Genomic DNA, 21,796 nt, shown 5'->3' with positions numbered 1-21,796 from the left:
AGAGAAGTCGATGTTCATGCCATCAGGTTGGAGGCTACCCAGACGGAATATAAGGTGTTGTTCCTCCAACCTGAGTGTGGCTTCATCTTTACAGTAGAGGAGGCCGTGGATAGACATGTCAGAATGGGAATGGGATGTGGAATTAAAATGTGTGGCCACTGGGAGATCCTGCTTTCTCTGGCGGACAGAGCGTAGATGTTCAGGTTGGGTAGCCTCCAACCTGATGGCATCCAACACCTTATATTCCGTCTGGGTAGCCTCCAACCTGATGGCATGAACATTGACTTCTCTAACTTCCGCTAAGGCCCTACCTCCCCCTCATACCCCATCTGTTACTTATTTTTATGCACACATTCTTTCTCTTACTCTCCTTTTTCTCCCTCTGTCCCTCTGAATATACCTCTTGCCCATCCTCTGGGCCCCCCCCCCATCTTTCTTCCCAGCCCTCCTGTCCCATGATCCTCTCGTATCCCCTTTTGCCTATCACCTGTCCAGCTCTTGGCTCTATCCCTCCTCCTCCTGTCTTCTCCTATCATTTTGGATCTCCTCCTCCCCCTCCAACTTTCAAATCCCTTACTCACTCTTCCTTCAGTTAGTCCTGACGAAGGGTCTCGGCCTGAAACGTCGACTGCACCTCTTCCTAGAGATGCTGCCTGGCCTGCTGTGTTCACCAGCAACTTTGACGTGTGTTGCTTGAAGTTCCAGCATCTGCAGAATTCCTGTTGTTTGTTGATGCTTATAACTTCTTTGGATTTCTGGCATTTAGAGATCTTTGATCTTCAGCTCAGGAATTATACTTGAGAATTTGTTAATCTGTTCATTTATATACTCAGCCACTGAAGGGTATTAGTTATTAGTTTTATTTAGAGGGATGGGCTAATTTTGATCAGGTTTGATTAATCTCCAAACTCTCATAACAAACCAATGTTTGCATAAATGTTCAGAATTGTTTTCCCTTTAAGCTTGTTCTTTGATTGCAGACATGTACCAAGAGGGGCTAATTTATGTTTGACAAGAGTTCTCTAATATTTTTAAAAAGTTCTTATTTTCCAACCAACAGACAAGTGTGTTTTGTAGCAAATACAAGAATAGCAGAAAATAATTCTATATTGGCTCTCACATAGGATAAAATTCGCCTTGTTGTTATCAGAAAAAAGTTGTTGCTTTTATAATGGATATTTTCGGAAGGACTTGGGAAGGTGCTGCTAAACCTTAGATTTTAAGGAAGTCTTAACCATGAGGAATGATTATTCTAGGCTTATCAAAAAGTGCTTACTTTAAGACTAGTTTGGATTCAGCTCAACTTTTTCATCATTACTATTGAATAAAGCAAAACTTGAAATCTTCAAGGCATTGAAATGTTGAGTGGATTCTTTCTCAGCCTACCTGATGTTTCTTTCTACGCCAATTTTATACCTTTATCAGAAATTATAATTGAGCTTGTGTCGTGTAATGTTTTTGCAAAATGGTTTAATGGACTGGTTGCCACTTTAGCACTGCTAATTGTGCAGATGGATAACTGCAAGTTTGAATATGTAAGATCACAGACTGTCTTGATGAGCTAGGGCAAAGGAGAGTAAGCTCAAAATTCCTGTCCAGGACACAGAATTTTGAATAAACCACATCTTGCTTCAATTGGGGGTGAGGATTGCATCAAAGAAAATTGCCAACAGTTTGCATGGTTTGTTGGTATTTGCACTTCCTGGTATTTTTTCCTGCTGTGTATTTGTGTGGTAGAATAGTGCACAAGCTAGAGTCTCCAAGTTCTGAGTAATGTTGCTTCTGACAACCATGGGCACCTGGTTTGAGTTTACTGGCACGCTTGCTTGGGCATTCTGTTTTGAATTATTTAAAACTGAGTTCCTTTATTATTACAAAGACTGGAACATTTGGCTTGTTTGAATTAGGTTAATTACTGGAGCTCACTGCAGGTAACATCAATCACTATTTACAAACAGCTTCCTGTGTTGTGACATCCTGTATAATGGCACACTCTCCTACTTTCATTCAGTTGTTAAAGGAAGAGTAGATTACAAGCAGTGACTTCTGACAGAGCCAGGCCAGGTCGGCAAAAAAAAGTTATGTTAGAGCCCTCAGAAACTGCAGAAGAGATCGTGCTGAGATTGAGAAGTCTCTCAGTTAAAGGATAAGGTATAATTATTTGAAAATAAGATATTAAACTGAATACTATTCATTTCAGGATTACGGTAGAATCTTTATTAGAGGCCTTTCTTATTGTTGCATATTCTTTCAGGCTAAATTTGCAAGGGTACTTACGCAGGAAGTCAAAATCCTTAAACATCCTGGCACATTTCTCTTTTCCAGCTCATTAATTAGATTGATAAAACACCCAAATCAATCTTAAAATATTTCTTTCATCTCTCTGTTCTTATACTAAGTGTTCAACAGAAGTAAACTATTGAACCAAAAACTATATTTTACGATGTATTCATTTATGGAAATTTTACCCACTTGCTCCAAGCTTCCTAAAAGATGATGGAAGTGACTGAAAGGAGGCTTATTGACGATGATGCTTTGGCTGGAGTCCCAAAGAAATTAGTATTTCAGTGTAATGACTGAAATACATTTTTCAATAATAAAAAAGATGATGTGTTCATTTCATACTGTTATACGATTACATTTTCCCACTTTATTTCTTTGAAGGCACTGGCATATTTTGAACCAACGAAAGAATTTTACAATTATAACTATTGTTGCTTTATTATATATGATTAGCTTGAATGCTTAGGATTAAGCCTTTCTAGATGCAATTTTGATAAATAAGTAGTAAAGATTGTATTGCTGACCCTTTTTCGGGCACATAATCTCCTTCCTGGCATCCTTCCATATTCTAGTTGATGTATACCTCGCCTAAAAATCCTGCAGCCCAGGACTTCAAATTCACCACATCTCCTTGTCTGATATAACTAGAGATGCTGGTTGCTTAGAGCTAATATAATAGTGATAGTTACTTTTGAGGAGACTAACTAGTCGGGTCTATAGGTTCGTATCCTACTTGGAAATATCAGCTTTCTGATTCAGCCTCATCAGTTAGGCCAGGAGCCAACTAAGACTGATCAGTTAGTAGAGACATTTCCCTGTATCTATTGTACCAAGGTGTAGACTGCTGTGACATGCTTGGTTTTTTGTTGGCACTTGTTTTTCTGAGCCATAGCATGGATAATAGTACAGTGAAGAGAAAATATGATGAGTGACGCTATTTACTTCAGTGGTACATCAATGAAGATGTTCTTTTCCTTGAGTGAAACTTGTTAATGATAATTTCCTGGTTACTTTGAGTCGCTCCAGAAGTTCAGTCAGGCGGATCATGGCAGGTATTTCACATGAACACTCTGCACTTTCCTCATCAAATGATGTTGTCTCCCAGGCAAATTAGACCACAAAGACTTGAGGGATGACTAATGTTGGTCATTTGCTAATATTGCTGCAGGCTTCTGGAGTCTAACTGAAGTGAGGTCCATTATGGTTTGTTTCCATCCCATGACCACTTGATGTTCTCCAATGATCCTCTACTCGTCCCCACAACAACCCCATCCTTCCCCAACTCATGATTCTTCTTGACCCTCCACCCACCTTCTGGCCATTTCCCAGGCCCCACATGCTCCCAATTGAATCTTAACCTGCCCTTGCTGTCCCCATCCCAAATCTTAAACAACTTTGATTTCTGACCAGCCAAACCTGCCGTCAGATTCTGATCACACTTCCATTCCTCATACTATCCAAAGCTGTCCACTGTCCCCTGTACTCTTTTGAACTCAGCCAAGGAGTTGCATGAGAAGCGTGTGATGTTTTATGGCAACCACACCAAAGAATTTGTTAGTAAGCTGTTTAATTACAATATAACGTGCTTGCGTGACACACACCTTCTTTAAACTTTGTTTCTTAAGTAAAAATGACAATCACCATTAATGTCTCATGAGGATATCTCATCTATAGTGAGAAGCAGATAGTTCACTTCAGCTAAAAAGGATGTTTGCTAAAGTACATTTCAGAACCTTGGGTTGTAGCTGATATTGTTTGGCATTGTACATAAATGTAGTAATGTATAGAAGATTTAAAGTAATTCCTTTAGCTTTTGGTCTACGTCACTGACAAAGGAGTTCCCTTACAAACTACCCAGAAGTTTATTAAGGCTGCTGGATCACTTCAGTTGTCCTCACTGCAATATGGTGACATCTGAAAAGCAGCAATGGTTGTTCTGCCCTGATTGATCCAAGTGGGTGTTGGTGTTGGCATTGCCACATCTTGTATTGCTGTTGTCCGTGTAGTGATGGTCCACTCAGAAGGTTCCAAAGAAAGTGGCCTGGCAACTGTGAAGGAATAACTTCATAGTTCCTAATGAGAATGCAGTGTGACCAAGAAGCTCAAAAGAATATAGGTGATTTTGCTTGAGACCTCTAGCCCAATTCAGCTCTTATACTCCAAAACTGCACTGTTAAATTCAGTGTCCAGTATCAGTCCATTCAATCTAGATTAATGAACAACCTAGATTATACCTAGAGAAAGAAATTGCTTACAGTGGCATGCAAAAGTTTGGGCACCCCTGGACAAAATTTCTGTTACTGTGAATAGCTAAGCGAGTAAAAGATGAACTGGTTTCCAAAAGGCATAAAGTTAAAGATGACACATTTCTTTAATATTTTAAGCAAGAAAACTTTTTTATTTCTATTTTTTACAGTTTCAAGATAACAAAAAAGGAAAGGGGCCCAAAGCAAAAGTTTGGGCACCCTGCATGGCAGTACTTAGTAACACCCGCTTTGGCAAGTATCACAGCTTGTAAACGCTTTTTGTAGCCAGCTAAGAGTCTTTCAATTCTCATTTGGGGGACTTTCACCCATTCTTCCTTGCAAAGGGTTCTACTTTAACTTCATCAGTCCACAGGACTTGTTTCCAAAATGCATCAGGCTTGTTTAGATGTTCCTTTGAACCTTTTGAATAGAACTTTTTGGCCGCAATGAACAAAGGTATGTTTGGCATTGAAAGGGTGCAGAATTTCAAGAAAAGAACACCTCTCCAACTGTTAAGCACGGGAGTGGATCGATCATGCTTTGGGCTTGTGTTGCAGCCAGTGGCTCAGGGAACATTTACTGGTAGGGGGAAGAATGAATTCAATTAAATACCAGCAAATTCTGGAAGCAAACATCACACTGTCTGTAAAAAAGCCAAAGATGAAAAGAGGATGGCTTCTAAAACAGGATAATGAACCTAAACACACCTCAAAATCCACAATGGACTACCTCAAGAGGCGCAAGCTGAAGGTTTTGCCATGGCCCTCACAGTCATTGAGAATCTGTGGATAGACCTCAAAGGGGCAGTGCATGCAAGACGGCCCAAGATTCTCACAGAACTAAAAGCCTTTTGCAAGGAAGAGTGGGTGAAAATCCCCCAAACAAGACTTGAAAGACTCTTAGCTGGCTACAAAAAGCATTTACAAGCTGTGATACTTGCCAAAGTGGGTGTTACTAAGTACTGCCATGCAAGGTGCCCAAACTTTTGCTTTGGGCCCTTTTCCTTTTTTGTGATTATGAAACTGTAAAAGATGGAAATAAATAAGTTTTCTTGCTCGAAATATTAAAGAAATGTGTCATCTTTAACTTTATGCCTTTTGGAAATCTCTCCTCAGTGGGAGGAGAAGATGGCGGCACAATGCAGCGCGCCCAGCCTCTCAGGTGAAATGATATCGTATTTGTTAAATAGGGTACTGTGCACAATTCTGATTTGATGGAGACAGCCATGAGAAGCATGGAGGAACCTCTGGAGAAACTTCTGAAATGCCCCGTTCGCTGACGCTGCTACTGTGCGATCGAGAATCTCTGGAGGGAAGGCCCCAAATCCTCGGCTTTGCCTGCTGCTGGTGGCCGGGGCTAGGGTCGAAGCACTCAGCAGAGATGGTGCATGGTGCTTGGTGCTCGGTGTTGGAGGGCTGGTTGGAGGCTGGAAGTTTTCAGACGACTCAGAGTTGGACTGTGGTCGGGCATGGCAGGGAGAGTTTTCTTCCTTCTCCCATCTGCATGAGATGTGGGACTTTCGAGAGACTTTGAACTTTTTTTACCATGCCCATGGCCTGTTCTTCATCAAGTTACGGTATTGCTTGCACTGTTGTAACTATATGTTATAATTATGTGGCTTTTGTCAGTTTTTCAGTCTTGGTCTGTCCTGTGTTTCTGTGATATCACACTAGAGGAATATTGTATCATTTCTTAATGTTATGCATTACTAAATGACAATAAAGGAGGACTGCGTGTCCTCATAAACTAATCTAATCTAAATCAGTTCATCTTTTACTCGCTTATCTATTTACAGTAACAGAAATTTTGACCAGGTGTGCCCAAACTTTTGCATGCCACTGTGCTTTACAAGTGCCCATTGTGAATCAATGAGTTCCACCAGGTACGTTTTCCACCATCTGTTTATCAAATCTCATTTTAAGCTCAACAATCTAGAATAGTGAGTAAGATGACTCTCTAGTGCAATACACAGAATTCCTTGAAAGGTTAAAAGCAATGTGCCCCCCTTCTACTAACATAAAATATATGGTATAGTCAGTGAGATTCCAAAAGTTCCATTGTTCCATTTAGTATCAGAGAAATGTATACAATATACAACCTGAAATTCTCGTTCTTGACAGATATCCATGAAAACAGAAGAGGGCCCCAAAGAATGAGTGACAGTAAAAACGTTCGAACCCCAATCCCCCGACTCCCTTTCCCACGCACAAGCAGTAGCAAAGCAATGACCCTCCCCCTTGCCACCTACTTCAGCAAAAATAGCATCAGCACCCTCCACTCACTAAGCAAGCAACAGCAAAGTCCCCAAGAAAGATCATGATGTGCAGTACAACAAAAACTAATCGTTCACCCAGTAATTCAACATACACCAGGCTCTTTCTCTCTTCGTAATAAAAGGACAAAGAGGAGTCACCCTTTCACGGTGAGAGGGGAGGCATAAACAAAACAACTCGCTGCTCTGTGGTAGTCAAGTCTGCCGCGTTGCTTTTTTCTCTTCCTGAGTTCTCTGACTCGTGAATCGGCAACAAACTCTCCCAACAACAAGAGAGAGAGAGAGATCAAGCATGTGATTCGCTGACTACAGAGCCCTTGAGAGCGGATCAGCGTTTCCCAATGTTCCATTTTCTCCCGCAGCTCCGCAGTCAGCAGCACCAGCATAGAGTCCGCCGTGCCACAAAACTTCGTAAACCCAAAGGCACATTTGTCTAGTAGGCCAAGTTTGTGGGACATCAAAAAGTGGCCAGTCATGAACCCCCGGGAGCAGGTCCCTCCTCCACAAAAAACCGAAGTCTGAGGGTAACTCTAGGTCAGGGTCTCTGACAGAACCCCATCCACCTCGAAAAGCAAAAAGACAGACATGAAAGGTAGAAATTAAGCTGATTACGTAGATGAGCTTAAAAGAGTCGCTGTTAAGGGTTGGCAAATGCAACTTTTAAACCATTAATAAAAATACACACATCAAATACCATTCTGAAAATCTCTTTTACATAAACAGTCATGATAAAATTTCTACACCCCTATTCAGCATTACTGAAATATTTGAGTTGTAAAAAAGCCCTTTTAAATTGGCATGAATTGGTGTTGACTCTGCATAAACTTTGGTTCCTCACAATGGTAGTTGAAGTTATAGTATGCTAGATGGCTTAAACTGCAGCTGGTCTTTTTCTACAAGATTACACCTGTCCACTCCTTGTCTTTGGTCTGAGTTCACAAATTCCTCCAGTCCTGGAGTAGGCTGGGCTAGGTATCTGGTGATATTATTTGGAACAGCTCAATTACATATACAAGTTGTTATGGCCATTGCATGTTTTGGAACAAACATTTGAACATGACAGAAATATAGTTTTTATTAAGATGCAAAATCTCCTAAATATTTTATATATTTTTAAAATTTATAGTTTTATTCCTTATATGAATATATAGTGTTGTATCAATAATAATGGCATTATGTAAGTGATAATGTGAATAACAGAAATTTGAAATCAGATCATAATGCAGGAAATACATGGTGAGTTAACCATTTAAAACATCAAATTGAGTTTTTATTACACAACTGATAACTTCTAAATGAATTTAGTACATGAACATTTCTGACTTGATGATTAATAGTTTAGGTGATTCTTGAGTAAACTAAATCTTTAAGAAGAGAGCTAAGGTGATATATAATCTTATTGTCAGTTTCATCAATAGATTCTGCTCAGAAAGATCAGGAAAATCTTGGAGTTGTTTGCTATTCTGAATAACTTTACTTGTGGCTTCAGTCTGGAGCAACTTGCTCAGAATTCATTGCCTTAGCAAGTGTCCCTACTTCTAATCCTCACCCTTCAATAACTACCAGTTATATTGTACAGTGCATTTAACTTGGAAAATGTCACAATAGTCTTCATGGAGTTGAAATCTAAACCTAACATAGAGTCCAAAAGAATTATTGGGAGGAATGAGGCAAATACATTGAGAGTAGAGTCTGCATCTGATCAAGGAAAGCTTTCATCTGATGAAAGATAATCAGCCTGAAAGTTCAGCACCTCCTCCGTCTACACACATGCTGCCTGGCCTTCTGAGTTTGTAGTATTTATGCCAGATTTCTATTATCTGTAGCTTTTCTTGTTTTGTTTACACGATTGTTGATGGAGCCGTTTGAGGTCAGAGCTATGTGACCAGGAGGAACATTTGCTATATTTTGTTATTCACCAGTAGTTTAAATTCAATATTGAATTGTGTTTCTGCACATGACTGAGCAGCAGTAACTGGATGAAATGAGGGGAAAGAATCTAACTGGACGAGAGAATGGACATCAATCAATACCTGAAAGAAGCTTGCATTCCTAAAGAGATGGCTATCACTTATTGATATAAGAAACATTGCAGCATTGTTTATGATGGGATAAAGGCTACGATATGATCAAAGGTAAAAATCCAGTCATCATCTTACTTCACAGATAAAAGGATTAGAACATTCTTTTGAAAGGCAAAAAATCGACAGCTTCTGGAAATCTGAAGTAAAATCAGAGAATGCTGGAAATAGTCATCAGCTCGGTCAGCATCTGTAGAGAGAGAAACAGAGTTAATGTTTCAGTTGATGTTGTTTCATCAGAATGACCTTTCGATGAAAGGTCATCATTGAGTTTATTCTCATATACACAAGTACATGTGTGCACAGGTGCAATGAAAAACCTGCTTGTAGCAGCATCACAGGCGCAGGGCAGCATTCACGAGAAATCAGAAATTAAGTATAAATTACTCATTGTTTGTGCAGGAAAACAAATTCAAGCCCAAGTTTAATTGTCATTCAACCATACGCATGAATGCAGCCAAACGAAACAACGTTCCTCTGGGTGCAAAACGAAGAACCACAGTCGTACACAACACACAGCACATAAGCACATGTAATTGTGATAGCAGAAAATCATACAGTTACAAAAATTAATGTAGCCCAAGATTCTGAGTGTCATGGCCTGTAGTTTCATGGGGCATGGATGCTGGCCTGGAATCCACGTTTCTGCAAGAACTGCTCACAGCAGTTGCTCATATCTTGCAGTGCTGCCGCAGTTGAATGCAATCCAGCTTGTCTCTCACCGAGTGAACACTGAGGACAGCACCTAGTGGAGAGGCCAGCGGCATACAGCCAGCTCCGGCGTCTCCTTCCTCGGCAGCCACAGCTGGAGTAAATGACGCCTGCTCCACGCCACAACCAATCCCATGCAGCTCCCACACTGTTGGTCTCATCAAGAAACAGTGAATCGGGTTTGCAGTATTCCACATTACCAATCCCCATGCAGCTACCACACTAACAGTCTTGTAAAGAACGAGTGAATCGGGTTTGCAGTATTCCACATTACAACAGGGTTTTGCAATCACCACAGAAACATCCAAGACAACCAGCCCCTCCAATGGATCAAGGACAGCTGCTGACCCCTTCTTCCCCGGGAGGCTGAAGGAAGCTGCAACAAGTCCAGCTCCACCACTGTCCAGCAGTTTGCTAAGTGGGGTGGAGCTGCAGTACTCAATCTCCTTGATAACCAGCTGTGTCTTGCGATCGTGAAAAAGATATAAAGAACTTTTAATTATGCCTTTGATTGGACACAGAGAAGCCACTGTGTCCGAGTGCACTGCCATCTTACCAGAAGACACAATTAAAACAATAAAAAAGCAAAGTCCATTTTAGCACAAAGTGGTCATAGTGTTGCTGAACTGTACTGAATAGGGTTTTGCTGGATGGTTCAAGAACTAAAAGATTGAAGGGAGTAGCTGTTCTTGAATTTGGTGGTGTGGGACCTCTGGCTACTGTACCTCTTGCCCGATGGTAGTTGTAAATGAAACACCTGGTTTCCTCGGCTGCGTAAGTCTAGGGAAGACAACCTCCAGCTCCAAATTAATGCCACGGAATAACAGACAGTACCCTGTATAGGATTAAAGGAATTATATTTATGTACCTTAACTGAAGGGTTAGTAAAGAATAACAAAAAAAAAGGGCCCATTCTAATTAAACAGTCAAATGTGCACAAGTTGGAGCTCATCTTGAACTTCCCTGTCACTGACGCGCTGAGCCCTCGGTCAACGTGAAAGCTCACACCATCTTCCGAACATCACTCGCAATCCATCTTGAACAAACGGGTCTCCCACCGGATCATATGCTACAACCAGTTCTCCCCAGCGTCTTCTCTCTTCATCTCCTCTTGAATAAAAGCCCCAAGCCCAACCTTAGTGTCCCTCACCAGAGAAACCTCCCCTTAATCTGACCATCCTTATTGGATGGGACACATTTCTCATCATCTCTTATTTTCAACAATAACCCAAGCATAAGCTGAAAAGAAGCAGCTTGCACAGAACAGCACAAAATGAAATACATGCTGCATAACAGTAACAATATGAACCAGGGCATTGCATAAACAAATGCATGGTCCAGGGGATGGGCATTCTTGTTGCCTTTCTGAGGCAGGTTCTCCTGTAGATACTACCAATGGTGGGGAGGGACATGCCTGTGATGTATTAAGTCAACCACTCTGCAGCTTCTTACGTTCCTCAGCATTCAGATCGTCATTCTAAACCATGCTGCAACCAGTCAGCAGTTTTTCAACAGTACATCTGGAGAAGTTTGTTAGAGTCTTCAATGACAAGCTGAGTCCCTGTAACCTCCTAAGAAAGTAAAGATGCTGACACACTTTCCTTATGATTGCGACTGTGTGCTGGGCCAACAGCATGTCATTCAGTATGCAGATGTCCAGATACTTAAGGCTGCTAACTCTCTCCACCCCCGATATCCCAGTGTAGGCTGGCACCTGAAACATTAACTCTAGAGTAATCATTGTTTGCTTCCTGATCGTGTAATAATTCTGATTAGAGATTGTGTTTGCCTGCTGGTTATTGCCTAATCTTTATATCTTCATTACTGTTCTGATTATAATCGGCATCTGTTAGTCTCTTGAGACCATGGATTTGCGCCTTGGAAGGTTTCCAGGGTGCAGGCCTGGGCAAGGTTGTATGGAAGACCAGCAGTTGCCCGTGCTGCAAGTCTCCCCTCTCCACGCCACCAATATTATCCAAGGAAGGGCATTAGGGCCGATACAGCTTGGCACCGGTGTCATCGCAGAGCAATGAATGGTTAGGTGCCTTGCTCGAGGACACAACATGCTGCCTCAGCTGAGGCTCGAACTAGTTCATGTATGCCTTAACCACTTGACCACACGCCAACACACCACATGCATCAACTGTTCTGATTAAGATGTAAGGATTTATAATTTTATAGTCATGAGAAGAATTTTTAATGTGAAGAGTTATATTGGAGACTTCAGTGCTCAAAGTACAGAAAGAATGGCTTTAATACTTAGTACTCAAAGAATTAAAGCAAAAATAGCATAGCTCTTCTACTAGTAGTTGCATCTGCAGTATTCGGGAGATTAAAGGGCATAAATTCTAGATTATTTCTAAGAAAGTTGCCCAAAAGATTATAAACAAAGTGTTAAGCTGGGTTTCCTTTCACGAACACCGACTGATTATTTGCATATTTCTTATATTTTAGTTCATGTTTCAGAACTCCAATGCTTACAATATTTTGCTCACTTAAATCAGAATGATTGCTAAAGCTCCCCCAAATCTGGTTCCATGTGTTGTTCATTTCTCCCATAATGTCCAGAGGGTGGTGAATCTGTGCAACTCGTTGCCACGGGCGACTGTGGAGGCTGAGTCATTGGGTATATTTAAAGGGGAGGTTGATAGCTTCTAGATTAGTCAGGGCATCAAAGATTGCAGGGAGAAAGCAGGAGAATGGGGTTGAGAGTGACAATAAATCAGCTGTGGAGAAGACTTGATGCGCTGAATGGCCTAATTCTGCTTCTATATCTTATGGTCTTATGGTCTACATATTAGAACATAGAACATTACAGCAGAGTAGAGGACATTCAAGTTACCTCTCATACTGCTTCACTCCAAAGAGGGAAGGCCTAGCTCACTCTTCCTTTCCTTATACAATATGCTCTAATCCAGGCAGCAACCTGGTAAATCTCCTCTGCACCCTCCCTAAAGTTTCCACATCTTTCCTATAATGAAACAACCGAAACTGAGCACAATACCTCAAGTAACACACACAAAATGCTGGAGGAACTCAGCAGGCCAGGCAGCATCTACGGAAAAAAGTACAGTCAAAGCTTCAGGCCGAAACCCTTCCGCAGGACGGAATCACAATACCTCAAGTGTGGTCTAACCAGAGGTTTAGAGAGCTGCAACATTACCTCATGGCCCTTGGACACAATCCTTGACTAAGGATGGCCAGCACACCATATACTTTCTCAACCATCCTGTCAATTTGCACAACAACTTTGAGTGATCTATGGACATCGACACCAAGATCCCTCTGTTCCTGCCATTATTGGAGCAATGAATGTTGAGCTTAGTGTCAAAGGCATCATTCAGGCAAACTGTTCAGTCCTACATGGTGTAGAACTGCTCAAGTACAGCATTGTTGCAGTTGTATCCATTCAGGAAAAATAGGTGAGTATTCTATCTATGTCCGACTTGCATTTTGTAGATGGTGGAGATGGAGATTTCAGGGGGTAGGCCACATATCATAGACTTCATTGTCTTTGTAGTTGTAATCTTGCTGTGGCTGGTTCAACAATGCTGATAATGTAAACTTTAATGCCACTTTTATTGCAGTTTTTAATGTAATTTTAATATTCCAAGGCACCTCACTGCAACATCGTTTAATAATGTTTAGCACCAGACTATTTATAGGAAATATTACGGTAGATGCCAATACATCTTGCAGCAGATGGCCAGTTAAGCTCTTGAGCTGTTGATTAATGGTGTCGTCCAAGATGATGGTGGTGGGGGATTTGTCCTTAGTGCTGCTGAATATCAAAGGCAATTACTGTGCTTCTCCTTGATGGAGGTGGTTACTTACTGGTACGTACAGAGTGCATCTGTTACTTGTCAGCCCATACCAGGGTGCTGTTCAGTCCTGTGAAGTTATGGCGCTGTATCATTTTACCGATGGTGGACTAAATACTGATCAGTCATTAACTGGCTGGGTCAGATTTGAGGATAAGCTGCCCTTGGCATTTTGCATATTTTCAAATAGATGTCAGTATCACATCTGGATTGTAACAATTTGGCTAGCAGTGTAATTCATGTTTTTCTAAAGCTTTTGGCAAAACTTGCCAGGCCAATATTTATCTCTATATCCATTGCATTTGGCCACTTTTAATGTAATGAATGAATCCAGTTTGCTACATAGACATCAATACAGATTGATTGGTGAGGATGATGTCGGATGGTTTACCTTCTCATACTTCTTCAGCACCTGTTCTGGCAGGTATTATGTACTAAAGGACTCCTTATAAACTACTACAACGAAAGTACTAGCACAGTACATAAGAAGTTCTAGAATGCGAGTGATCGACGTTTACAAGTCAGGATAATAGGTGAATTGACTGGGAATTTCCCATTTATGTTGTTAGTGTGTGTTTATGGAGAAGATCGCGGGTATTGGAAATGCTTTTGTTCAAGTAACTGCAATGTAGTTGGTATGCTCTATAGCCATATTGTGCTGTCCATAGAGGGAATACAGTATGAGCTTAGGAAAGGGAAGGGATAGCAATAAAAACGGTTGCCTTGTTCCGGATGGTCTTAATCTTTTTTTAGGTATTGCGGGAGCATAGCCGATTCAAGCAAGGGAGGAGTATTTCATATCCTCCTAACTTGAGCCTTACAGATGAGGAAAGACTGAGGGGATCAGAAGTTGAATCAGAGGACTTCAGACCTGGTGTCACAGTGCTATATATGTGGTGTGTTAGTTAAGATTCTGTTCATTGGTGATGGTGGTAGAAGATCTGATTTTGGTAATGTTTTTGGACATCAAACAGAGATTGATACTCTGGAGATAAAAATGGTCAGCATTTTCTAGCCCATGCCCGACTGTTAACATAACCTTGCTGTCTGAGAACTTCGTGAGTTGAAGAGTTGGGAGGCATAGTCAAAGCTGAGTTTCTTATCTTCTACACAAGTACGTGGTCATGTACCAGTGCATGAGAAACACAGTGGTATCACAGGCTTAGAGCATTAGTTCACAAGAAAAACATACTGTAAATTAAACATTTTATACAGAATTACACAAGAAGGAGCACAAAAAATCCATTGTAGTGCAAAATGGTCACAGTGTTGTTAATCTGTAGTGATTTGGGTCGTGTGAATTGGTTTGGTTCAAGGCTGATGGGAAGTAACTATCCTTGAACCTGGTGGCATGGGACCTCAAGGCTCTGTACGTCCTGGCCCATGGTGGCTATGAGAAGATGGCATTGCCCAGGTGAGGGGTCCTTTAATGATAGTTGTTGCCTTCTTGATGGAGCACCTCCTGTGTGTATTACCTGTGGTGTGGAAGGATGTGCCCATGATGCAGTGCTCTGAATACATTACTCTCTGCAGCTTCTAACATTCCCACCCCATTTGAATTGCTGTGCTAGACCATGATGCAGCCAGTGAAGATACTTCCAACAGTGTTGGACTGGTTGGTGACAAGCCAAATCTCCTTAACCTTCTAAGAAAGTAATGACACCAGCCACCTTCTTTGCAACTGCATCTATTGCTGGGTCCAGGACAGGCCATCCAATGTGTTAATACTGTGGAATTTAAAATTAATGTTAGTGCAACTGGGCAATTTTGAATCATCGCAGAACATTCCCCTCCATGACCTTATAAAGGAAAAGAGATCACTGGTGAAGTACCTGAGGATTTTTAGGCCATGATCACTAGCATGGCAAACCTTCAGTGGTGTTGAGTGGCTTTAGGTTGAATTCCAGCAGTCTGGGTGGCTGGTGTAGACAGGACCTATCTCAGCAGTTTTCAGCAACTTCTGCCTATGGTTAATATTGGTTTCCAACTCTAATATGTCTTGCCTTGGTAATGATTATAAGAAGTTAAAAATGCTGTCAAATGATTGTGACCTCAGTAAATTCTGGAATTATGGAATTAATGGTTGTTGGAGATGGTACAGAGCAAGTTAGGCAGAGAAGAGATTTCTGAGTTTTAGGAGAACATAGAACATAGAATAGTACAGCACAGTACAGGCCCTTTGGCCCACAATGTTGTGCTGACCCTTAAACTCTACCTCCCATATAACCCCCCACCTTAAATTCCTCCATATACCTGTCTAGTAGTCTCTTAAATTTCACTAGTGTATCTGCCTCCACCACTGACTCAGCTGGAGTATTTGTCTGGAGGATAATGGGCTGACACAGTATGTGAGGGAAGATTCATATTTTTGAATTCCACTTAATTAAATTTTTAAGCTTCGGCAGGTTATAATGAAATAAGGATTAAGTGTAAGAATGGAAGCAGTGTTGGACTTTGAATGATTAGTGAAAGGAACTGATGTGAGCTCAGATGGTGGGATTTAGCTCCACATCATTCACCTGAAAATTAAAATGCTTAAGGAATTCAGTGGAAAAAACTCAGAAGGAAGTGGGGATGTATCCTCACTCCTACACTAACTCGACACACTTTATAACAAAGAACCCCCAAGAACAGTAAGTTGCAGGAAATATCCATTTTCATTATGCAACAAACCTTTCAAACCACATTGGATGTTGGCAGGAAGGCAGGCTAAGCTAATCACCTATTCCGTTTTACGGAATCCTGCCATATTTTTTAAAACCATCACAATGTTCTCTGAAAAGATTTATGGATTAGCAGCAGGATTGCCCCAGCGATGGCCGTTTTGCTGATTCAGTGTGAAATTGCCTGTTTTCATGTTTTCCATTTCAAGTTTTACATCTCAATTCAAATGATTTTAGTTGCACACTGATTATATTGTACTATTGTTAAGATCTTTACATGGATTAAAATAGAACAATAATACTAAAATTAATTCATTAAGGTGTGTAGAATTTCCCTTGTGCAGTTGCAGGAGAAAAAAGTGGTGAACAAGATGGATATGAGAAACAGTATTTTTAAGTTCCAGGGTGTTTTCTGTACAGTAACTGTCCTTTTACCTACTATTGCAATTTACAAAACCTGTCTGAGTTTAGTATCATCACCAAATGTGGGACGGGTTAGCATGGAAGTTGGGTGATTGGGGCAGGGGACAACAGTACAGTAAAGTGTTGAAGATTCCTCCTGATTGGTGTTCATCAAACTCTCCTGGAAATGGGCATGCAGCTTTTGGTCATGAGTAAACAGAGAACTATTGTCGAATGTGACAGCTAGGGGCACATACATGCACAGAGATATACATGCTCAAAAGTGAGTAACCGAATGACGTTTGTTACCAAAGCTTTCTAATGAAGATTACCCACTTAAGCAGCTAAGTTTGTGCAATCCTCTTAGAACTTTGTATCATCAAAACTGTGGTTTCACGAGAAAGAAACATTGAGAAAAGCACTGCCAAGAAAAAACCAAAAGTAAAATAGTTTTTGCATTTCAATGATGATGGGCTAAGATGTTTATCATGGCTGTGTTTGTTTGTAATTCCCAGAAAAAACAATTTCATTGTTGCATTATATTTGTTCATAGCACACTTTTATATGGTTCTTTGCAGAAGGAATGAACTGCATGAATAAAAACCATGGATGTGCTCATATCTGTCGGGAAACTCCAAAGGGAGGAATAGCCTGTGAATGCAGACCTGGATTTGAACTCACAAAGAACCAAAGGGACTGCAAGTGTAAGTTTTAACTGTTCCCTTACACTTCCTGCATCATTTGTGGCTCGGTATCACTTGTATTGCAATGTTCTCATTGGAACGTACTCAGTCACTGTAGTCTGACGAAACATTGAAGACCTTGCTAGTTGCAATCTGCCTGATGTGGGTTTAAGGTGTTCTTTCAGTGGGTCATTCAATAGATGGTGCTAGACATCTACAGCATTAAGGTCACACTTTTAACCCTAGCTTGGAAGATTGCTGTGGGGGGCTGGATTGCAGTACAGAGATGAGAGCACTGATTGTAAAATTGAGGCTGGTGATAAATATGAAAAGATAATCTACAAAGATGTATGTGTATTACATTCCAACCAATCTTACTGTACTCAAAATTCATGTGTCCAAGTGCAAAAGATCTTTGTTATGATCCTTTCAAACATTCAGTTGCTTGTTGACGTAGTGGTAAAACATATCCATGGACCTTTGTTCAATGAAAGATAAGAGCAAAAGAATTTGGGAGTGGAATTAATAAAATTACTTTGGGAAAGATAGAGATCTGTTTGATTGGATCGGATTGAATACTTTACGTATGAAGGAGAGGAGCCTATCTCTAGTCTTGCAGTAAACAGGACAGCAGCAAAGAGTCACCAAATGATACCGATCTTAAAAGGATTAATTTGTGGGATTGCATAAGCATTACCTGTACTATTTCAAGTTTGGGTTGAATGAGGTGAATCAATTGCATAGACACTAAGAAATTACTTTAATTCTAAAATTGTTGATGGTCCATAAATGGTGAAACCAGAAGAATATGAAGCCTTTTTCTGGAACTCTCGTCCTCAAGACAGGCTGAGTTGAAACGTTTAGGACTGTTAGTAAGAGATCTGGATCAAGGGGAGCGTGAATGGAATTGGAATACTGATTGTCCTTGAATCCCTAGAGGTACTCCTATTCCAGTGTAACATACATCCACCTTAATAGCTAATGATAGCCTCAGATTCAGTTTATACAGATCTGTTTCCCAATTTTGTCCATTTTAATGGCTTTTTGCACCAGTGTTAAACTTAAGGAATAGGATAAGATAGAGAAGAGAATGAACCCTTCAACATCAGATACCAAAGTAATTCAGAAAATTCTAGAATGTACCACAGGTACATGAGAGAAAAAATGAGGTGGAAGATCGTGAGGTGATTACACGGCTCCACTACTGCCCCATCCTGGTGTCTGGGTAAATTTGCCTGCATCTATTTTCCATTTATGCCAGAACCAAAGACAAATTTAACAAAGGTAATCATTTTGGGTGTGAGCTCTTCTTAAATAATGATGATAGATCTGTTGCACATTCTATCCTTTACATATTTTTAAAATATTGTTGTCATCTGGTAGATATTTGCAAAGATGATATCTGACCCTTTGGCTAATCTATACTTTGCAAAATAGCCAGCAGTCTTAATTAATAGCAGTCTTTGGGGATTGTAGAATAAGGGGAGCAAAGGAGTGTTTTTCTAAATTATGGTAACTGGGTCTTTCTAGCATGTCCTTTGATCCAGTGGTCTCGGATTACTGCATTCATATTGACAGAGTAAAGCAAGATGTTCCCGGGTTTCACCGGACAGAAGCCATCTGTCTCAGAAATAACAAATTACAATCTTGGATCCCCTGCTGTGAAACTTGCTTGTATAAACAAAGTTTTAATCCAATAGTGGGACAAAAGAGAGATGGGAATGCAGAGAGGTGAGATCAGTACAGATTCAAAAGCACGATGAGGAGTTTTAAGATGTTGTAGCCATGTAGGGGCAAACTATATTTTAAGGTTTTTCTTCCATCAGTTCATTGGACTTCACAGAGATCATACACTTAAACCTACACCATTTATGGCCCTTTTAAGGGAGAGATATACTACACGATCCCATAGGGCAAGCCATACTGCTTTTTCCTGAGATCCTTTCCTCTATAGTTCCAGTCCCTGTTAAGTTTCTCCTTCTCAGTGTAGGGCAACAAATTAAAGGCAGAGCTTTTGAAACTCTTCAAAACCTCTTGCACAGTAGGTCTTCAAATTTAGCATAGACTCCCAAACCGATTTCTTCTCTTCTGTGGACATTATCCAACCTTATCTCAATGTCTTCAACAGTTGATGGTCAGTAATGGTTGTGACATTGTTTTAAAAGCCTTAAGCCAAATCTTTTCTCCAATTCTTTTCAATGTCCCTTTGCATCAATAAAATATAAAAGTTATCAAACCTTTTACTGCACTTAAGCATTAAAAAAGGACAGAATATACCCAGAGGACGGAAACATCTCATCAAGTTTCAGCACAGTGGTGAAGTGATATCTTGCCACATGGTGCTGAGGCAAGTTTTGATCATTAAAGTTCCTGGTTGATGTGGGTAACTGCAGCAAAAGCTAGAACCCTTGCTGGCCACGAATGTCTGTGGGGGCTCTGTATGGTTCAGGCAAAGATGATGAGGAAGAGGAAGGAAAATAATACAAATCTGGAGCTTTAAAGGCTCCAATAACTTGTTTTTAAATTGTGATTTCACCATTTCAGTGATGTGGCTTTGATCCACAGGAAATGCAAGGATAAAGAATGTTAAAGAATGGAGTTGCTCTCAAGGAGATCAATGTTCCAAGAAAATGTCTCACAAAAATTACTTGGATTGCTTTTCTTTTAATTAATTGAAAATGTGCTCCAGATTATATCAGTTTTTTTTAAATAACAAGTAGTATTTTTTAAATAAAATAAAGCAAAACAGACATTCCCAAGCTGGTTTGCTTCTCAACTATAAAAGGCAATATTTGTGGCCGTGATCTCAAAATATGTTCTTTAACACATTTGTGGGAGACTTCCGGTAGCGCTCATGGAGTGAAGTCGCGTTCTTGACTCGCTCCATTACCTCTGAGTTTTTTTCTCTATGGTCAGCTATACTTTAATTAACCATTAAGGCATCAATTTTTACAATACTTTGAATTAAACTGAATTCTCTGACAATTGGATGATACTTAGATCTGCTATGTCTAAGAACGGGAAAAACGGCAAGGATGGTAAACCTCCGGTTAAACCGAAAGCTACGGATCTCCCTCCGACTGAATCACCGGTGACTTTGAAAGCGATATCGGAGTTAATTCAGAGGGAAATTTCAACCTCTGTTAGGGAGATGATTCGTACGGAAATTGCAGGCTTTGTTAAAGACCTGATTCATACGGAAATCTCAACTAATTTCCAGAAAATTGCCGATTTAATTGATAAGATGCAAACATGTATTGCGGAACATCAGTCGGCTATATCTGATCTTCAAAAATCCGCGCAACAAAGTGAGCTTAAGATGGGGAAAATCGAAGAAACAATTAATGTAATGAAGAAGAAACTTGACTTATTGACTTTTAAAAACTCTGACTTGGAATCTAGAATGCGACGGCAGAATTTACGAATGATTGGCGTGAGGGAAGCCGTTGAAGCTAACAACCCCATGAAATATTTCTCCCAACTTTTAAAAGATGCATTCCCTACTGTATTTCCTGACCAACCACCGCTACTGGATCGTGTTCACAGAATCCCATCATACTCGTCTAGGTCAGATAGACCTAGGCATGTTATCTTACGTTTTCATTACTTTCAAGACAAGGAGAGACTGTTTCGATTCGCTCGATCTAAAGGTTTCATTGATTTTTCGGATCTTAAGTTCCGATTCGTGGAAGATTTCAGTAAACCAATCTGGGACCAACGGGTCCGTTACAGATCCGTGATGTCGGAATTCTATAAGATGGATTTAAGACCAGCGCTGCTGTACCCTGCACGTCTAAGGATTCGCATGTTAGATGGAGCCCTTCGTTTTTTTGATTCTCCATCGGATGCCCAGAGTTATCTGGATCAACTTTCATCTCCAACATCTTAATTGCCTTCTTTTTAATTTTCTCCGTTGATCGGAGGCTGTGAATTGGTTGGTTTTAACTTTTCTGTGCCCTATTTGGGCAGAAAAGTTTACTTTCGATTTCTTAATATGGCTGCTAAACTTTCTTTTTAACTGCGTCATTTCTTTCTTTTCCCAGGGGATTCTGGGTGGTTACTTCCCTTTTGTCATCTTACGTATTTCCTGTGCGGCCTTAAATTTTGTAGTTTTTTTTAAATTTTATTCTGTTTTGCTTTTTATAATCACTTTATGTTAATAATCCTATTTTTTTTTGTTGCTGTGTCTATTCATGAGTTTGAGGTTTATTGTGGTTTTTTTTTAATATATATTTTCCGGCTTTTGTTCTGTTCTGTGTGTATTCTAATTGAGCTAACTTTTTTTTTACTTATTTTTTTACTGTTTTACAATTAGCTGATCCTTTTCATATTTATACCTTTTTTTTAGGGAGCGTATACCGGAAGTCATGGGGGTAGTTTTAGCGCTTGCTTCTTTCTGGCGGGTCTGCTTTAGATTTTGCCTTGGGGTCTTGGGCTGGGGGGTGGCGGGAGGGGCTTCACGTTTTAGTTTGTTTTTCTTTGGGCTATATACATTATTGAAGTACTGGTTGCGTCCTTTTCCCCGGTATCTTTTGTATGTTCTGTTTCCTCTCCGGGTTTGTGGGTCGCGCCTATTGTCAATCCTCCTTGTTGTGGGTTGACTTTAGGATTTATGGAGTCTATTATTAATTTTG

At 40.4% G+C, this 21,796-nt stretch overlaps 1 protein-coding gene across 3 annotated transcripts in view; it reads left to right on the top strand.

Moving 5' to 3' along the window:
- Positions 1 to 21,796, top strand: part of LOC134355568 (signal peptide, CUB and EGF-like domain-containing protein 3) — a 502,690-nt gene that overhangs the window by 348,814 nt on the left and 132,080 nt on the right. For all 3 annotated transcript variants that reach the window (XM_063065615.1, XM_063065614.1, XM_063065616.1), the window contains one exon: positions 17,058 to 17,183. In XM_063065615.1, coding sequence (XP_062921685.1) covers positions 17,058 to 17,183 — 126 coding nt within the window. The remainder of the gene's footprint in view (positions 1 to 17,057; positions 17,184 to 21,796) is intronic.

Source organism: Mobula hypostoma, chromosome 13, assembly GCF_963921235.1.
Source record: "Mobula hypostoma chromosome 13, sMobHyp1.1, whole genome shotgun sequence".
Taxonomy (NCBI): domain Eukaryota; kingdom Metazoa; phylum Chordata; class Chondrichthyes; order Myliobatiformes; family Myliobatidae; genus Mobula; species Mobula hypostoma.
Note: the sequence above shows the minus strand (reverse complement) of the source record. Positions and strands in the feature narration are given on the sequence as shown.